This window comes from Dipodomys spectabilis, unplaced genomic scaffold (genome assembly GCF_019054845.1).
Source record: "Dipodomys spectabilis isolate Male_0828 unplaced genomic scaffold, ASM1905484v1 ptg000148l, whole genome shotgun sequence".
Classification (NCBI taxonomy): domain Eukaryota; kingdom Metazoa; phylum Chordata; class Mammalia; order Rodentia; family Heteromyidae; genus Dipodomys; species Dipodomys spectabilis.
The window spans coordinates 6,001,802-6,018,119 of record NW_024870825.1 but is presented as its reverse complement, the minus strand read 5'-3'; the positions used below and the strand labels follow the sequence as shown (position 1 = coordinate 6,018,119).

The window sequence follows — 16,318 nt, the reverse complement described above, 5'->3', positions numbered from 1 at the left end:
AAAGCTTGAGATGTATTGTTTCCTCCTGAGAGGTGAGGAGGAATCTGTGCCAAACCTCTCCTCAGTCTTCTGGTGGTTTCCTAGCAATCTTTGGTGTTCATAGTCTTGCAGATGCCTTTGCTTCCACACATCGTCCCTATGTGTGCATGTGTCCAAATTCTCCTTCCAATTACCTCATCTACACACATTCAGAGTATTGGGAATCAGAATTTCAACATCTGTAATCCAACCCATTCGACCTCCTACTTGATTATACTTCCACTTCATTTCTTCATTTTTTTCACAAGTATTTACTGCTCCCCCACCCCTCCTCCGATAGGCAGTTATATATTCCTCTCCAGGTCTGGCCATGAAATCATCCTGGCCAATAAAGCATGAAAAAAGAACTCACGTGTATGCAAGCAGAAACTGTTAAGAGCTTTCTCTCTTTATATAGTCCTCCACATGGAGACAATGACATTGAACACAGCAGTGGTTGAATTTCAGTGCAAGTACAGTCTGAACAAGAAGGAAATCCATCATTTCAAAGTATGGTGGGGGTCATTTGTTATCACACTTTAACTTAAGCAGACTGACAAAAGTACCTACCTTAAATTGAGTAATGCCCAAAATTCTCTCCTAATAGGAGTGTGTTTTCTTCATCCATTCATTAAATATTTGTAGAAAACTTACTATGTCTTAGGCGTGGTGCTACACATTGGTTACTACAGTGATGGTAACTTGGCCACAGTCACCAGATATCTACTCAAATACCAAGTTGCTAGGGCACAGTGCCCAAATATTTGCTCCAATACCAACCCAGATATTGCTGTGAAGGTATTTTTAGAGGAGATTAAAAGTGAATCGAGGAGACTTGGAGGAAGGTGCATTATTCTCCACAATGTGGATGGGCCTCATTTTGTTGACACCTTGTCCCACTTGCCCAGGAACAGAATCATGCCTTTGGATTTGAGTTGTAACTTCAGTTCTTTCCTGAGCCTGCAACCTACAGATTTCAGACTTCCCTACTACAAAATGGCATGAGCCACTTTCTTAAAAGGAAATCTCAGCTGAGTGCCAGTGGCTCACAACTGTACTCCTAGCTACTCAGGAGGCTAAGATCTGAGGATTGCAGTACAAAGCCAGCCTGGACAGGAAAGTCATGAGACTCTTAACTCCAATTAAAAAAAAAAAGCCAGAAGTGGTAGTGTGGCTCAAGTGGTAAAGCACAAAGAGACTCAAGGATAGCACCCAGGCCCTGATTTTAATGCCCAGGCCTAGCCAACAAATAAATAAATCTCACACATCCTATTGGTTCTGATTTTTTGCAAACCTTACACTGACAAGTACCACTAAACAAGCTGTAAGAGCAGCTAAGAATTTTTTTAAGTACTATCTATGAGGAATGCTAAAAAAAAAAAAAAATACTACAATTTAGTGGGAACACACAGGAAGAGACCTGGCCTATGTAAATTTTAAATGTAATTGTATTTGGTATTTAAATTATCTACTGCACACTATGAATCTGTACTTTGCTTTGGTGGCTACACACTAAATGACTTGCTAAAGCCGTGACATTCTTTCAATGCTATTAAAGGACACTTGTTAAAAATCCCTTTTTCTCTTTATCATGCAGGAGGTTTTGTCTTATAAAAGTAGTCTTTTGAGTATCATCAAGTTGCAATAGGACTTAATCACATGTCATTCTAGAAGGTACTTTAACCTCTGGAGAATTTGCATGTGACTTACAACATGAGTTTCAAAGAGTAAAAATAGACAGAGAAAGGCATTTTTAGTGCCATTATTGGGAACAGAATGAGAACAATGGTGTATTTAATAACCATTATCATTATCTTCCAGATTGAATTAAAATTACTTTAATACTCTATTACAAAAGTCTGCAAAAAAAAGCTGTCAGTCATTTTTCTTATTTTCACCAGCTTGGTAGCAATGAGCTCAAAGCTATTTCAATACTTTTGAGAAATAGTATAGATGTCACTTTCGAACTTGAAGAATTAAAATATTGCACACTATGTGATAATTGTAACTTCTAATATTCTTTTTCTACCACAGTCTTTAGTTTGCATGATGTGGCTAGACTTGGTCGAAATGACTAAATATAAGAGGCAGCATTTCAATAGTAGCTTAGCAGGCCTTACACAATGAACCTTAGGAGAGGAAGGTAGGTCTAAGTATAGGCTCTAGAGTGAGAATATGAGATCAGATCTCAGGCTGAGTCCGTTTGGGTTTGAAGGCTACTACTTGATGAATCTGTGGAATGTTGTGTAATCTTAATCCTCCCAATAGTTCATTATCATCATAGGGGGAATGAGAGCTTGGGAGATATTAACTAGTTAATGAAGATATACTCTCTGCTCTGTAATGTTAATTGTGATTGGTTGGAACCCAGTATCCAGGGGTTTTTAAACCACCTGGTAAGTTCCTCTCACAAGCCATAAAAGGAGCTCACTTAGAAAACATTGAGTGTGTTCATCAAATGATCTTCAGAGCACTGGTCACGATACATCTTAAACTGACTTTTAGTGTTATTGTGTTGTCTTTACTATATTTCAGTCCTTTAAGTTAGTTTTTCTTGTTTCTTTTTTTCTTTTTTTTTTTATTTTTATTTTTGCTGGTCCTGGGGCTTGAACTCTGGGTCTGGGTGCTGTTCCTGAGCCTCTTTGTGCTCAAGGCTAGCACTCTACCACTTGAGCAACAACATCACTTCTGGCTTTTCTGAGTAGTTTTATTGGAGATAAGAATCTCCTGGCTGGCTGTAGAACCACAATCCTCAGATCTCAGTCTCTTAAGTAGCTAGGATTACAGATGCAAGACACTAAGACCCAACTTTAAATTAGCTTTTTAAGCTAACTTTTTTGTTGGTGTTATTGTGTTCTTTAATATGTTTCAGTCCTTTAATAGGCAAACGTGATAGGGTGATAGTTTTGGACAAGAACATGATCTTAAGGTTCATAAGAGTAGCTAGGATTACAGGTACTAGTACTCACACCTGTAATCCTAGCTACTCAATAGGCCAAAATCTGAGAATTCTGTTTTGAAACCAGCCCAAGCAAAAAAGTACATGAAACTCTTAACTCCAGTTAATCAGCAAAAACTGAAAAGAGTTGTGGCTCAAGTGGTACAGCAACCTACCTTGAGGGAAAAAAAAAAGCAAGAGAAAACATAAGGCTCTGTGTTCAAGCTCCAACACCAGTACAATGAATAAATAAACTTTAAAAATAAGGAAAAGCATTCCTTAGAACAGGAGGAAATGGGATCCTCCTCAATATTTTGTATTGGACTCTAGAACTGACCTCTATTTCATAGGAATTCAATAGAATTATTTAATAGATAAAAATCTATTCATTAATAGTTAATAATAGGTAATTTATTTCATTTATCTTACTATTCCCAGGTGATGACAGAAAAAGGAAGAATGACTTTTGATTAACTGACCTTCCCAATCTTTGATTGAAAACCTAAAATGACTCTTTCAATATTTATCTCTTTCAGAAAATGGCTTTGAAATTCAAAAATGCAAAACGAATCGAAGGAATTGATAGCAATGTATGGTAAGTGTCTTAAATTCTAACCATCATTGGGCATTTTTTTTTTTGCCTCATCAGTAGTTCAAAAGTGGAGCCATTCATTTAATTCATCAATTAAAATGAAATGGAAGGAAGCTGGTCACCCACACTTGTGTTTCTTCATATAGCCAATGTGCCAAGTTCGATACTAGGCACTGGACACAACAGCACAGAAAAAAGAAATCTGGTTTGTGTGGCTTAACATTGTCTAATTTTTTTTACTTTTATTATCTTACTAAACTATTAACTTTTCTTTGTTTCTTTTTCTTTTCTTTCTCTTTCCTTCCTTCCTTCTTTTCTTCCTTCCTCTCTCCTTCCCACTGTCTCCTTTTTGAGATAGGGTTTCCAGTGCTGAGATTACAAGCATGCTGCACTATATCCATCTGAATTTTTCTTAATAGTAGTTGATAAGAGAACTAAGCACTATCTGGGAATGGTTGAAAAAAAATATATTAGTTAAATATGGGTAGCATGGAATTGAGGATTTTAAAGAATAGTATTATAATTATAATTTAGCCTTCTTTTTTTATTTACACAAGGGATATTTACCTTGTTGGTAATGATTTGTTGTTGTTGCAAACACTTGTTTTATTTGTGTGTGGTGGGGGATGGGGAGGTGTTAAATTCAAGGCCTAGCCTCTGTCCCTGAGCATTTTTGCTCAAGGCTAGTACTCTACCACTTGAGCCACAGCCCTACTTCTGGCTTTTTTGGTGGTTAATTGAACGTAAGAGTTTCATGGCCTTTCCTATCCAGACTGGCTTTGAACTGTGATCCTTAGATCTCAGCCTCATGAGTAACTACGATTTCAGGCATGAACCACCTGTGCTCAGCTTTTTGTTTTGTTTTTTGAATCTGCAAAACTAAGTTATATTTTTTTCTATTGTGAAATAAGACTAAATCCATACCAAGCAAGGTTTATAATTATTATACTTACTAATTACAGCATTGTTGTTCTTCATCTTAGGACTGAATTTACCAAGTTGGCTGCAGATCCATCTGTGGTGAATCTTGGCCAAGGACTTCCAGATATATCACCTCCTTCTTATGTGAAAGAAGCATTATCAGAAGTTGCATTCACCGATAGCCTGAATCAATACACAAGGGGCTTTGTAAGTTCCTCAATACGTGTGGGCACGTGTTTGCATTTCATATTATGCTGTCTATATGTAAACATGTACTTATTCATAGTTAACTCCTGGTAAACCCAGAGTTCCTCTCTTTGACCTTACCTCTCTAGGATGACCTTCCTTAACTTCCAGTCATTTGGACCATTATTTACTGCTATTCCAAAGTGAGATCTTAGAGCAGTCATGGAAGAAAAACCATTCTTTTGGAACATGTCTTTCTATCTTGTTAAACACACACACAGTCCCAGCTTCTGAGTGTACTCTGTCTCCAAATAACTACTTTCTTCTTCTCTGTCCTACCTTGATCCTCTTCTTTATCCTTCGGTGATGAAATGCTTTAAGATGACCAGACATTTTCCTAAATTAACTGACCTTGATGGGGCTGGGAAGGTGGCTCAGTGGTAGAGTGCTTGCCTTGCAGGTATGAGGCTATGGGTTCGATTCATCAGCACCACATAAGCAGAAAAAGCCAGAAGTGGTGCTGTGGCTCAAGTGGTAGAGTGCTAGCCTTGAGCTGAAGAGCTGAGGGACAGCACCCAGGCCCCACAACTGACAAACAACAACAACAAAAACACTGACTTTGAAAAAATCCATATAGCTATTATACAACTGAGCATGTCTTTTTCTTTTATGACAGTGTGGAAAATAGGGGAGGACAGAAGATAGGAAGAAAACTCTTTTGACTTTTTGTCTTTTAACTATAAAAGTCTGCAGGGTTGTGCTTTGGAAACGGGATCATAGGTAAAAGATGTGAGACTGTCCATAGCCTAGGATTCGACCCTGGTGGGAATTCGACTGTGGTGCTCCCACGGATTCACCCCTGATCTATCCCACAGACCCCAACCACATACTTCACTCCCATGCATTCACATCCCTTTTGCCAGCCTAAAACTGACAAACAGAGAAAATGAAATCAGATAGAAGGAGATAAGGAGGATTGAGGTTCCAGATTAGCCTGGGCAGGAAAAGAACTTATGGTGTTGAATGACTCCCATCCCACCCCTAGCAGGAAGCCTAAAATAAAATAGGAAGATAGCAGTTCAGGCACAGAGACTGGGGCCAAAATTAAGACTAGCCAGTTCAAGAAAAGAGCATTCGTAGAGAGTCTGAGTATCCAGCACAGGGATAAGAGTTCACAAGAACCCCAGTTATATTGGCCAAGGTTTTGAATTCTAGTAACAACAAATGCAGGCAGGGATGTGGGGGAAAAGGAACCCTGCTGCACTACTGGTGGGAATGCAAACTAATACAACTACTCTGGAAAGCAGTCTGAAGGTTCCTCAAAAAGCTAAACCTATACCTTCCCTAGGACCAAGCCATACTACTCCTTGGCATCTACCCTAAGCGTTATGAGCCAGTGTCATGATAAGGACACCTGCACCTCCATGTTCACTGCTTCACTGTTCACAACAGCCAAGTTATAGAAACAACCCAGATGCCCCACAATAGATGAGTGCTTCCAAAAACTGTGGTACCTATATACAATGGAATTTTACATAGCCATTAGAAAGAATAAAATAATGTCATTCGCAGGGAAATGGATAGAACTAGAACAAATCATGTTAAGTGAGGTAAGCCAAGATCAGGAAGACAAATGGTGCATGTTCTCCCTGATCTGCGGAAGTTAGATCTAAAATACGCTGGGATATGACAAATTACATAGAATTCTAGACAGTCACATACAGTGAGACCAAAAAGAGGTTAGTTATAGGAGGGAATCACAAAGGTGCAATACCCAAGCACCTCCTTCTCCCCCCCCCTCTATATATATATATATATATATATATATATATATATATGTACTGAGTACTGAGTAACTGGAGTTGCTAGATCTTCATTGGAAATACAAAGGGACCTGTTTACTCCTCTAGATCCCAAGGTACTTTCAAACAAAGGTAAATTACCTGCACTTGGACTCTTATAGAAGCAGAAAATCAGAGTAGATTCTCAAAAGAAGATGAGGAGTTGCCAGGCATTGGTAGCTCATAGCTTTAATCTTAGCTACTCAGAAGGTTGAAATCTGAGGATTATGGTTCAAAGCCAGCCCAAGCAGGACTCTTATCTCCTATTTAACAACAAAATGCCAGAAGTGGAGCTGTGGCTCAAATGGTAGAGCATCAGCCTTGAGCAAAACTGAGTTCAAGTCCCAGTACTGTCGCACAAAAGCGGTGTGGGAGGGGCGGGGTAGGGGGAGGAAGTCAGTGCTAGACAGTAAGACAAGGAAAGGAAAGGGGAGAGAATAGCAAGCGGAAGGAAGGGAAGATAACATAGAAGAATGGAAGGAAACTTCTCCAGTCTCCAGAATGCTCTGGGGTTTTTGACAAGATGACAAAATAAGCAGTCATTGTTGGCCTAGAGTATTCAGGGTTGAGTGTTAGAATTCAGGACAGTAGAACAGATAGCCTTCCGATAATGCAAAAACTGCAGATGATCTGGTAAAGAAAGGAATGAAATGTCTTACTTCGCCCTACGCTGGACCTGTTGACCTCAGAGAAGTCCTCTAACAACAGGAAAACAAAGTAAACAGCCCCCCACCCCCGTCCCCGCTTCTATCAGCACCGTGGACACCTACAGTTAGCTGTCACTGCTAGGGAATCCTAAGGCCTTGTCAGTGAGTGGAAAAGCGTTGCACTGTTCTAGGAGCATCCGGTTGATACTGGCCTTCCCCACCCAGACTGCTGCTGTGTGGCCCTATTTGAGACCCACTTAACTGTGCCCCACCCATTGCCAGTGCCCATTACCTTCCAGGCCACCTCTGTACTGTCCATAGAGACATGCACACCACACACTGCACTGCATTGCTAAAGTATGTAAGGGTGACTCTGTTTCTATGTAATTCTTAGAGATTCACAGGTGCCTCCTGCATGAATTACATTGCTGACCCATCCAGCAATGTTGGAATGACCCAAGTTCATCCTATACAAAACAAACACTTAAACACTATGTATTCTTAGACCTTTTATTTAGTAGAGTTTTCATCATTAACAAATCTTCATTCTTCTTTTTTTTTTTTTGTCAGTCATGGGGCTTGAACTCTGGGCCTGGGCACTGTCCCTCAGCTCTTCAGCTCAAGGCGAGCGCTCTACCACTTGAGCTACAGCGCCACTTCCGGTTTTCTGGTGGTTTATTGGAGATAGGAGTCTCACGGTCTCTCCTGCCCAGGCTGGCATTGTACCGCTATCCTCAGATCTCAGCCTCCTGAATAGCTAGGATTACAGACGTGAGCCACCAGCGCCCAGCTTTCATAACCATTCTTGTAGGAACCTCTCTAACAGTAGGGAAAGGCTTTTTGTTTCTTGTTCTTGTTAATGTGTTGCTTCCGGGCACCTATAGTTCACACCTGTGGTTCACACCTAGTTACTCATGAGGCTGAGATCTGAGGATTGTGATTGGAAGCCAGCCCAGACAATAAAGTCTATGAGACTCTTATCTCCAGTCAACCACCACCAAAAACCTGGAAGTGGAGCTATGGCTCAAATATTAGAGCACTAATTCTGTGGAGGTCAAAAAACTCAAGGACAGTGCCCAGACCCAGAGTTCAATCCCCCCAAATATACAAAGATAGGCAAGGTGGCTCATAGCTGTAATTCCCACTCCTTGAAAGGTGAAAATACTGGCCCAGGCAAAAAGTTAGTAAGGCACTATCTCAAAGAAGAATCTCTGACTCAGAACAATTTCTGAACTATCAAAGAACTATCTGAACAGCTAAAAGCTATCTCTGATATAGTAGTGGCTGCCTGTAATCCCAGCTACAAGGAGACAGAGAGAGGAGGCTCATGGTCTGAGGCAAGCCCCAAGCCAAAAAAAAAAAAAAATACCACCATATCTGAAAAATAACTAACATTAAAAGGTCTGGAGATAGGATTCAAATGGTAGAGGCCCTGAGTTCTAACCATACTACTCTTAAAAAAATGTTACTCTTTGTAACTCTATACATTAACCCAAATTTTAAAAATTCTTAACATTTAAAGTTATATTACCTCAACAGTGTTGGTTCTATTAGCAAATTCCAGCTTTGATTATGTTTTTCTTTTTAATCCAACAGGGTCATCCATCACTTGTCAAAGCTCTGTCCTGCCTCTATGGAAAATGTTATCAGAAGCAAATTGATCCAAATAAAGAAATTCTCGTGACAGTAGGAGCATATGGCTCTCTCTTCAGTGCCATCCAGGGGCTGGTTGATGAGGGAGATGAAGTAAGCATACTCACGTTATTGTAATATCTGTATTATCATTATCATTTATTCTACCTTTGAATGTTTACTTAATTTGTGTTCTTTCCCTTTTCTATTTTAAATTATTTCTGAAGTCTATCACATATACAGTAAAGCCAATGCCTTTTAAATGTAGAACTGGATAAGCCTCCATCTAACTAAACCTCAGGTGAAGATTTTGTATGTTTCTAGCACCCTAAGCTATTTCCCCTAGAAGCTGCCCATCTTCCACTTCCTTACCCCACCAGCTAGTTCTCTCTGCTCTTGCACTTGATATAAGTGAAACCACATAGGATAGATTCTTGAGTCTGGCTTCTTTCATTTGTCACGAGGTCTGGGAGATGTCTTTGCTTGGTTACTTTTTGTTCTTTTTATTTTTCCAGCCTGCTGAGAAAAACGCAAGGGTAGTAAACTAATAAGGAAGAAAAAGAACTCTTAATCTCACTTAGTCAACGAGTATTGGGTCAATGCTGCTTCATGTCCAGTAGAATCTGAGCAATAGAGTGTGAGGATATATAACAGGAATGTCAAATCAATTCAGCCATTTTGTACTGAAATGTAAGACCAACTCTTAACACCTGTCTCCATTGCTGTTATAAATCTTCCACTTTAATATTTCTTGACCTTGTTCATTTATTCAGAAAATCACCAAGGATAGGTAGGTACCACTAGAGAAAAGGTATTTAAAAAGATAGGTTTCGCTGGGCACTGGTGGCTCACACGTGTAATCCTAACTACTCAGAAGGCTGATCTTAGGATCACAGTTCAAAGCCAGCCAGAGCAGGAAAGTCCAGGAGACGCTAATCTCCACTAAACCACCAGAAAATCAGAAGTGGCACTGTGACTCAAGTGGTAGAGCACTGGCCTTGAGCTGAAGAGCTCAGGGACAGTGTCCAGGCTCAGAGTTCAAGCCCCACTACTAACAACAACAATCAAAAAAAAAGTAGGAAGACCTATGTGTCAGTAGCTGACACCCATTAATTCTAGGTACTCAGAAGGCTGAGAACTAAGAATCATGATTCAAAGCCAACCTAGGCAAACAAATCTGAGAGACTCTCATCTACAATTAACTAACCACGAGCCAAAAGTGGAGGTGTGGCTAAAGAAAAAAAACCTAATGAGAAGAAGAAAAACCTAATGAGAGCATGAGGCTCTGTTTCAAGCCTCAGTACCGGTAGATACAAAAAAGTAAAAAGAATAACTGACTGTATATTTTATGATAGTCATAAGTTGTATGTCTGAACTCCCCTTCTACAAATGAAAAAAAGGTTAGGAATGCTAGATCAAGCTGATAGGTTGAAGATAGGCTAGTGACTGGTCTAGCTGGTTTGAGAACTCTCTTGAAAGCCCAGGAGGAGTGATGGGGAGAGAAAGGGGCAAAAGGACAGGAGATCCTCCAGAGGACTTGGGGAAAAGACAGGCATCCCCTCCCTGTTGTGTGATGCTTCTGAAAAGAAAGAACATTTTTACTCTCAGGATAAATAACTTGTGTAAACTAGCACTCTGAGTCAAAGAGCACTGTGGCATTCTCTTTCCTTTCAGACCTGCTCCACTCATTATCTGGTACATCATTTATATCCTCTAATGTATTTGCTAACTTGAAATATAAGGACATTCTTCATGGCTTTGAATAAAACATCCTTTTGAGAATATAATTAGAGGTATGAGCCCCTTTTCCCAGATAAATCACCCTGTGCACATATAAAAATCTTACCATTTCAAGTGCTCCACTGCAAATGATCCATAGACCCTCCAAAGGCACCAGGGACTCCAACTTAGACTCCCTGGACAAGTTTATACCCAGGGTTTTTCATACTCAAACACTAGCCCCATGAAGGCCAGGGCTGTCCTTTTCAACGTGTATTTCACATGTGTTAGTGATCCATGATTGTATTTTTCTTTGCTTTAATTTCAGGTCATAATAATGGTGCCTTTCTATGACTGCTATGAACCTATGATAAAGATGGCTGGAGCCACACCTGTATTTATCCCCCTAAGATCTGTAAGTTTGCCAGCTTATTCATATGCTTAAAGGATCAGTTACCTTGATAACTTTTGTGAGTCTTCTCCAAATAATTAATGCACTAAGATGAACCACAGAATCTTCTATTAGCCTTACTGTGCCTCACATGTTAACCACTTATAGCTGGTCCCAGGAAAGGAAGAGAAGGGCTTTAACAGATATTACGTGGACAGGGTCAATTTTTCCATTTAGCAGGTGTAAGTGTAAGATTCAGGTCCTCATAAATTCTCACATTAGAACTAATGTCCTTTCTCCTCACTGTCTTTGCCAGTCATTCAGTAGTTACCATGTAGTTTGCCCTGCCTACCTCCAATTTCTTTTCCTTATTAGGTAACTTGTATGTAAGACAGCAAATGTGAATTACTTTGTTTAAATCACATCTTCATTCTTCATGCTTAGAAACCTGTTTCTGGAAAAAAATGGTCTAGTTCTGACTGGACCTTCGATCCTCAAGAACTGGAAAGTAAATTTAACTCGAAAACCAAAGCCATTATCCTCAATACTCCACATAATCCCTTTGGCAAGGTAAGCAAGTCTCTTACCTCTTTATACATACTGTCGTTGTGTTATTGTTTTCTGGGTGTATTGACTACTGTGCTCTTTCCTTGAATATGTGTAGGTGTATACCAGAGAGGAGCTCCAAGTAATTGCGGACCTTTGCATCAAATATGACATACTGTGCATCAGTGACGAGGTTTATGAGTGGCTGGTATATACAGGAAACAAGCACATAAAAATAGGTACTCATTATTATGCTGGACCACACATCTAAATGTGCTTGGCACATGTGTATCAACTGATTAGAAAAGACCTCAGGCAGCTTTAAAACTCTCTTCGTAAGGAGTATCTGCCTGCATGAACACCTAAAAATAGAATTTAGGTCAATAGGGTTGAGTGAGTTAGAGAATCACTTGAAGGACAAGTAGTCCAAATTTAGAAGAGATACTGAGTTGTTCTATAAAGCTGTGATCCCAGCAGAGAATTCCTTTGCCCATTTTTGTGGCTTCTTATAGAAAATCCTGCCATTCCTCGGGATATAAGACACTGGACAGCCGGGCGCTGGTGGCTCACGCCTGTAATCCTTGCTACTCAGGAGGCTGAGATCTGAGGATCGGGGTTCAAAGCCAGCCCGGGCAGGAGAGACCGTGAGACTCCTATCTCCAATAAACCACCAGAAGTGGTGGCACTGTAGCTCAAGTGGTAGAGCGCTTGCCTTGAGCTGAAGAGCTGAGGAACAGCGCCCAGGCCCAGAGTTCAAGCCCCACGACCGACCAAAAACAAAAAAACAAGACACTGGACATGTCACTGTTCCTGACAGGTTCTGAACTGTTGGCACTGAGCAAGTTGCCAAAATGCCAAGGCATTTTGGGACAGCAGGGACAGTAACTAACACTTGGTCTTTGCCTGGGATTTCTGCCATTGTTTCTGGGATATCTCTCACACATCAGTGTCTTAGGTGTCTTTCCACTCCTACTCTAAAACTCTTAAGGATTTCTTTTTCTTAACAAAAACATGGCAATTAGAAATCAAAAGAAAAATCATAATTGGTTTCATTATCCTTAGCATTCGCTGTCAGATAAGTGACAACCCCAGGTATAAGAAAACTGTGGAAGAAAATTTCCTGTCTCAAGTCATTTGAACAATGTCCACTTAAAAATCACTCCAACTGCCAGGTGCCGGTAGCTCACACCTGTAATCCTAGCTGCTCAAGAGTCTAAGATCCGAGGATCACAGATCAAAGCTAGCCCAGGCAGGGAAGTCCATGAGACTTACTTCCAATTAATCCAGAAAACCGGAAGTGGCGCTGTGGCTCAAGTGGTAAAGCTCTTGCCTTGAGCCCAAGAGCTAAAGGACAGCACCCAGACCAGAGTTCAAGCCCCATAACCAAAGGGGGAAAAAAAGTGACTCCAACCTGATTAATTGATATTTTTGTAGTTGGGGGCTGGGAATGTGGCTTAGTGGTAGAGTGCTTGCCTAGCATGCATGAAGCCCTGGGTTTGATTCCTCAGTACAACATACACAGAAAAAGCCAGAAGTGGTGCTGTGGCTCAAGTGGTAGAGCTCTAACCTTGAGCAGAGAAGCTCAAGGACAGTGTCCAGGCCCTGAGTTCAAGATCCAGGACCAGCAAATATATATATAGTAGTTAATGTAGCAATACTTATTCTGAAAGATTATTATGATTATTTTAAATGATCACAAAATTTATTGATTTGATATATGAATTACAAGCTCTTTGCATAGAACTATAATTGTTAAAGATTTGCAAGATGTACTGTAACTAAACTTTGTTTTAGCTGGTATAACATCCCACTAATTTAAAACAAGTGGGAAAAAAAAGAGTTCACTAGACAATAATTTAGATAGGTCAATCTGTTTGCAGTAAAAGAAGTCTCTCAGCTGGGCACCTGTGGCTCATCCCAGAAATTGTAACTACTCAGAAGGCTGAGATCTGAGAATTGCAGTTGGATGCCAGCCCAGGCAGGAAAGTCTTATCTCCAACTAACCACCAAAAAGCCAGAAGTGGAAATTTGGCTCAGATAGCAGAGTGCCAACCTTGAGTGGAAAACCCTAAGGGACAGAGGCCAGGCCCTGAGTTTAAGCCTTAGTACTGGCGCAAACACACAAAAAGATCTCTCAACTACAATGGTCCATTAGTGAAAGATGCAGAAGGCCGGCTCCTCAGTTTACAAAGCTGGGAGACCCTTTTCTAATGTGAATGCACTGAGACTATATATCTAACCACACATCCTACAGTTAGTGTCCTGTTCATGTTGCCAGCCAAGCAACACTGTGCTGCACTCTTTATCATGTCTCCTCTTTTTCTGATTTCTACTGAAATTGCAGTCACCTGTGAGAAATCATTAGTGCTGCTGGGGCTAAGGTAAGCATTGTCTGTCATAACTGAAAACTGCAAAAGCTAATTGCTTTCCAGATGTCACTGCAACTCAAAATGTAATGGTTGTAGTTTTCTAAAGTCGTCAGACATGGAAAGCTTTGTTTGGGGTTTGTTTTATTTCACTGGTTGGTTGCCTTGGGTTTTGCCTGCAATGACCACATTCACATGCAGAGCTCTCTGTAATCATGTCTTTGTGCTTTTCCATCTCCCTGATTGAAAGAACATAACCATTTTCCATATTTTAACATTATTTAAGGTTTGTTTTATGAAATGTTCCTCTTGGATCAGATTCTTACTCAAATTATATTTAATTTTCATCCAAATTATATTTAGTTTTTCTAAAATTATATTTCAGTCAGCAAAAGAAAACTTTCTCTTCTTACCCCTGTATCTACTAATACATGGACATTTGCCAAATTAGTATATACTCCTTGTAAGCTGTTCAACGGATCTGCTTACTTTTTGTGGGGGGGAAGACAACCACTTTTATATGGCTAAAATTAGTCACTGACATATCACTGAGCTCTTCATTTAACTACTATGATTCGTTTTGACACTTTGTTGAGTGACACCTGCATTTGATGTTTAATTTTCAGTACAGAGTGGAAACATGGGAGAACTGCACTAGTTCCTCAGGGTGATATTTACTTTCAAGGTTTTATTTCTAAATATTGTTTTCCAGATAGACCTTGTTGATTCAGGATGTATATCATTATTTTAATATACTCCTCATTGTATATAGTTTAGATTTTGGTTAGATGGAAGCCAGAGTATGTGTCATGTTCTTTTGGTATTGTTTGTGAAGAAAGAAACATCTCAAAACTCAAAAGGCTGTAATAACATTAAATATTACAATATTCTTTTTTACAAATGATCCTTCTAAATATTTTCACTTATCTTTTCTGTTTGTGTTGTGTTGCACAGAGAATGCAAGTATAATCTTTATCATTTAGTAGTTTTCCTACAGTTACAAATAATGATAGATATTTACTAGACTGAAATTAATTTGCATCACTTTAAAACTTACTTTAGCTGCCTCACAGAGTGGTAGACACTTTTACTTGCATATGAGCATATTAAAAGAAAAAAAAGACTCAGACCTGCAGAAATGAACATTTATTTTCCCATTGTGGATACAGATACTGCGAACAATACAAAAGTTCCTGCTATGCTACTAAAAACAAGTTGAAAGATGTGAGATTTTATCTAAAGAACTTTATAATCAAATTAAGTAAGGTGACAGCCAGGCACCAGTGGCTGATACCTGTAATCCTAGCTACTTGGGAGGTTGAGATCTTATGAATGTGTTCCAAGCTAGCCCCTGGGCAGGAAAATCCATGAGACTCTTAGCTCCAATTAACCACCAAAAGGCTAGAAGTGAAGCTGTGGCTCAAGTAGTAGAGCACTAGCCTTGAGCAAAAAAAGCTCAGGGACAGCATCCAGACTGAGTTCAAGCCCCACAAACTGGCACCAGAATAAATAAAGATTCAGAAAAGTCAGAATTAGCTGGGCACAATGATTGAAGCCTGTAATCTTATCTATTTGGGAAGCCATAATCCGGAGATAGAGGTTCAAACCAGCCCAGTGATAAAGTTTGAGAGATTGTTACAGTCAGTGACACACACCTGTCTATCCAGCAACAAAGAGAAGCACTGTAGGAGGATTGCAGGGCTGGCTGGTCAGGGCAGAAACAAGACTTTGTCTCAAAAATAATCAAAGGGCAGCACTGGACATTGATGAAAGTAAACTATGCAACTCATGGGTGGAGATGGTAGGAAGAGAGTGAGGGAACAGATGACACTCCAAGAAAGAAAATGTACTTATTACGTGATGTATATAAAAGTAACCCATTGTACATCACCTCTAAAATAACAATAAAGGAAATTAGAAAAACAACAACATAATGACCAATGGGCTGGCCACTGGTGGATCACAACTGTAATCCTATCTATTAAGGAGAGTGAAATATGAGGATTGTTGTTCCAAGGCAGCCCTGGCAGGAAAGTTCTGTGAGACTCTTTTTTTTTTTTTAATTTTTTATTGTGAAAATACTGTACAGAGGGGTTACAATTACATGGGCAAGATAGTGAGTACATTTCTTATCAAGCATTGTAGCCTCCTCCTTTGTTTACCCTTCCCATCCCTTCCCAGCCCCCCCCCACAACCCTCCCCCCCCCCCCCCCCCCCGCCACCAAAGTTGTAAAGTTCGTTTTCGACATGACAACTTGTACATCTCATTGTTGCAATGGATCCACTTGTATCCTTATATAAACGACTTATTTTTCCCATTCCCCTCCACAAATTATACCAACATCAAATACAGTGAAAGCAGGGGTTATACTGTGGGGGAGGGACATACAAAGCAACAAAGAAATAATCTTTGGGGCATTTACCCAAATGTTTACAAACAAGACCACACTAAAGCTACCAGCACAACTATGTTTATTGCAGCATTATTTACCATAGCTAAGATCTGGAACCAACCCAGATG

The 16,318-nt window shown here is 39.9% G+C and overlaps 1 protein-coding gene across 2 annotated transcripts in view; it reads left to right on the top strand.

The window, feature by feature from the left end:
* Nucleotides 1-16,318, top strand: part of Kyat3 (kynurenine aminotransferase 3) — a 54,495-nt gene that overhangs the window by 16,124 nt on the left and 22,053 nt on the right. For both annotated transcript variants that reach the window (XM_042692358.1, XM_042692359.1), the window contains 6 exons: nucleotides 3,493-3,551; nucleotides 4,532-4,676; nucleotides 8,740-8,889; nucleotides 10,823-10,909; nucleotides 11,330-11,455; nucleotides 11,550-11,670. In XM_042692358.1, coding sequence (XP_042548292.1) covers nucleotides 3,493-3,551; nucleotides 4,532-4,676; nucleotides 8,740-8,889; nucleotides 10,823-10,909; nucleotides 11,330-11,455; nucleotides 11,550-11,670 — 688 coding nt within the window. The remainder of the gene's footprint in view (nucleotides 1-3,492; nucleotides 3,552-4,531; nucleotides 4,677-8,739; nucleotides 8,890-10,822; nucleotides 10,910-11,329; nucleotides 11,456-11,549; nucleotides 11,671-16,318) is intronic.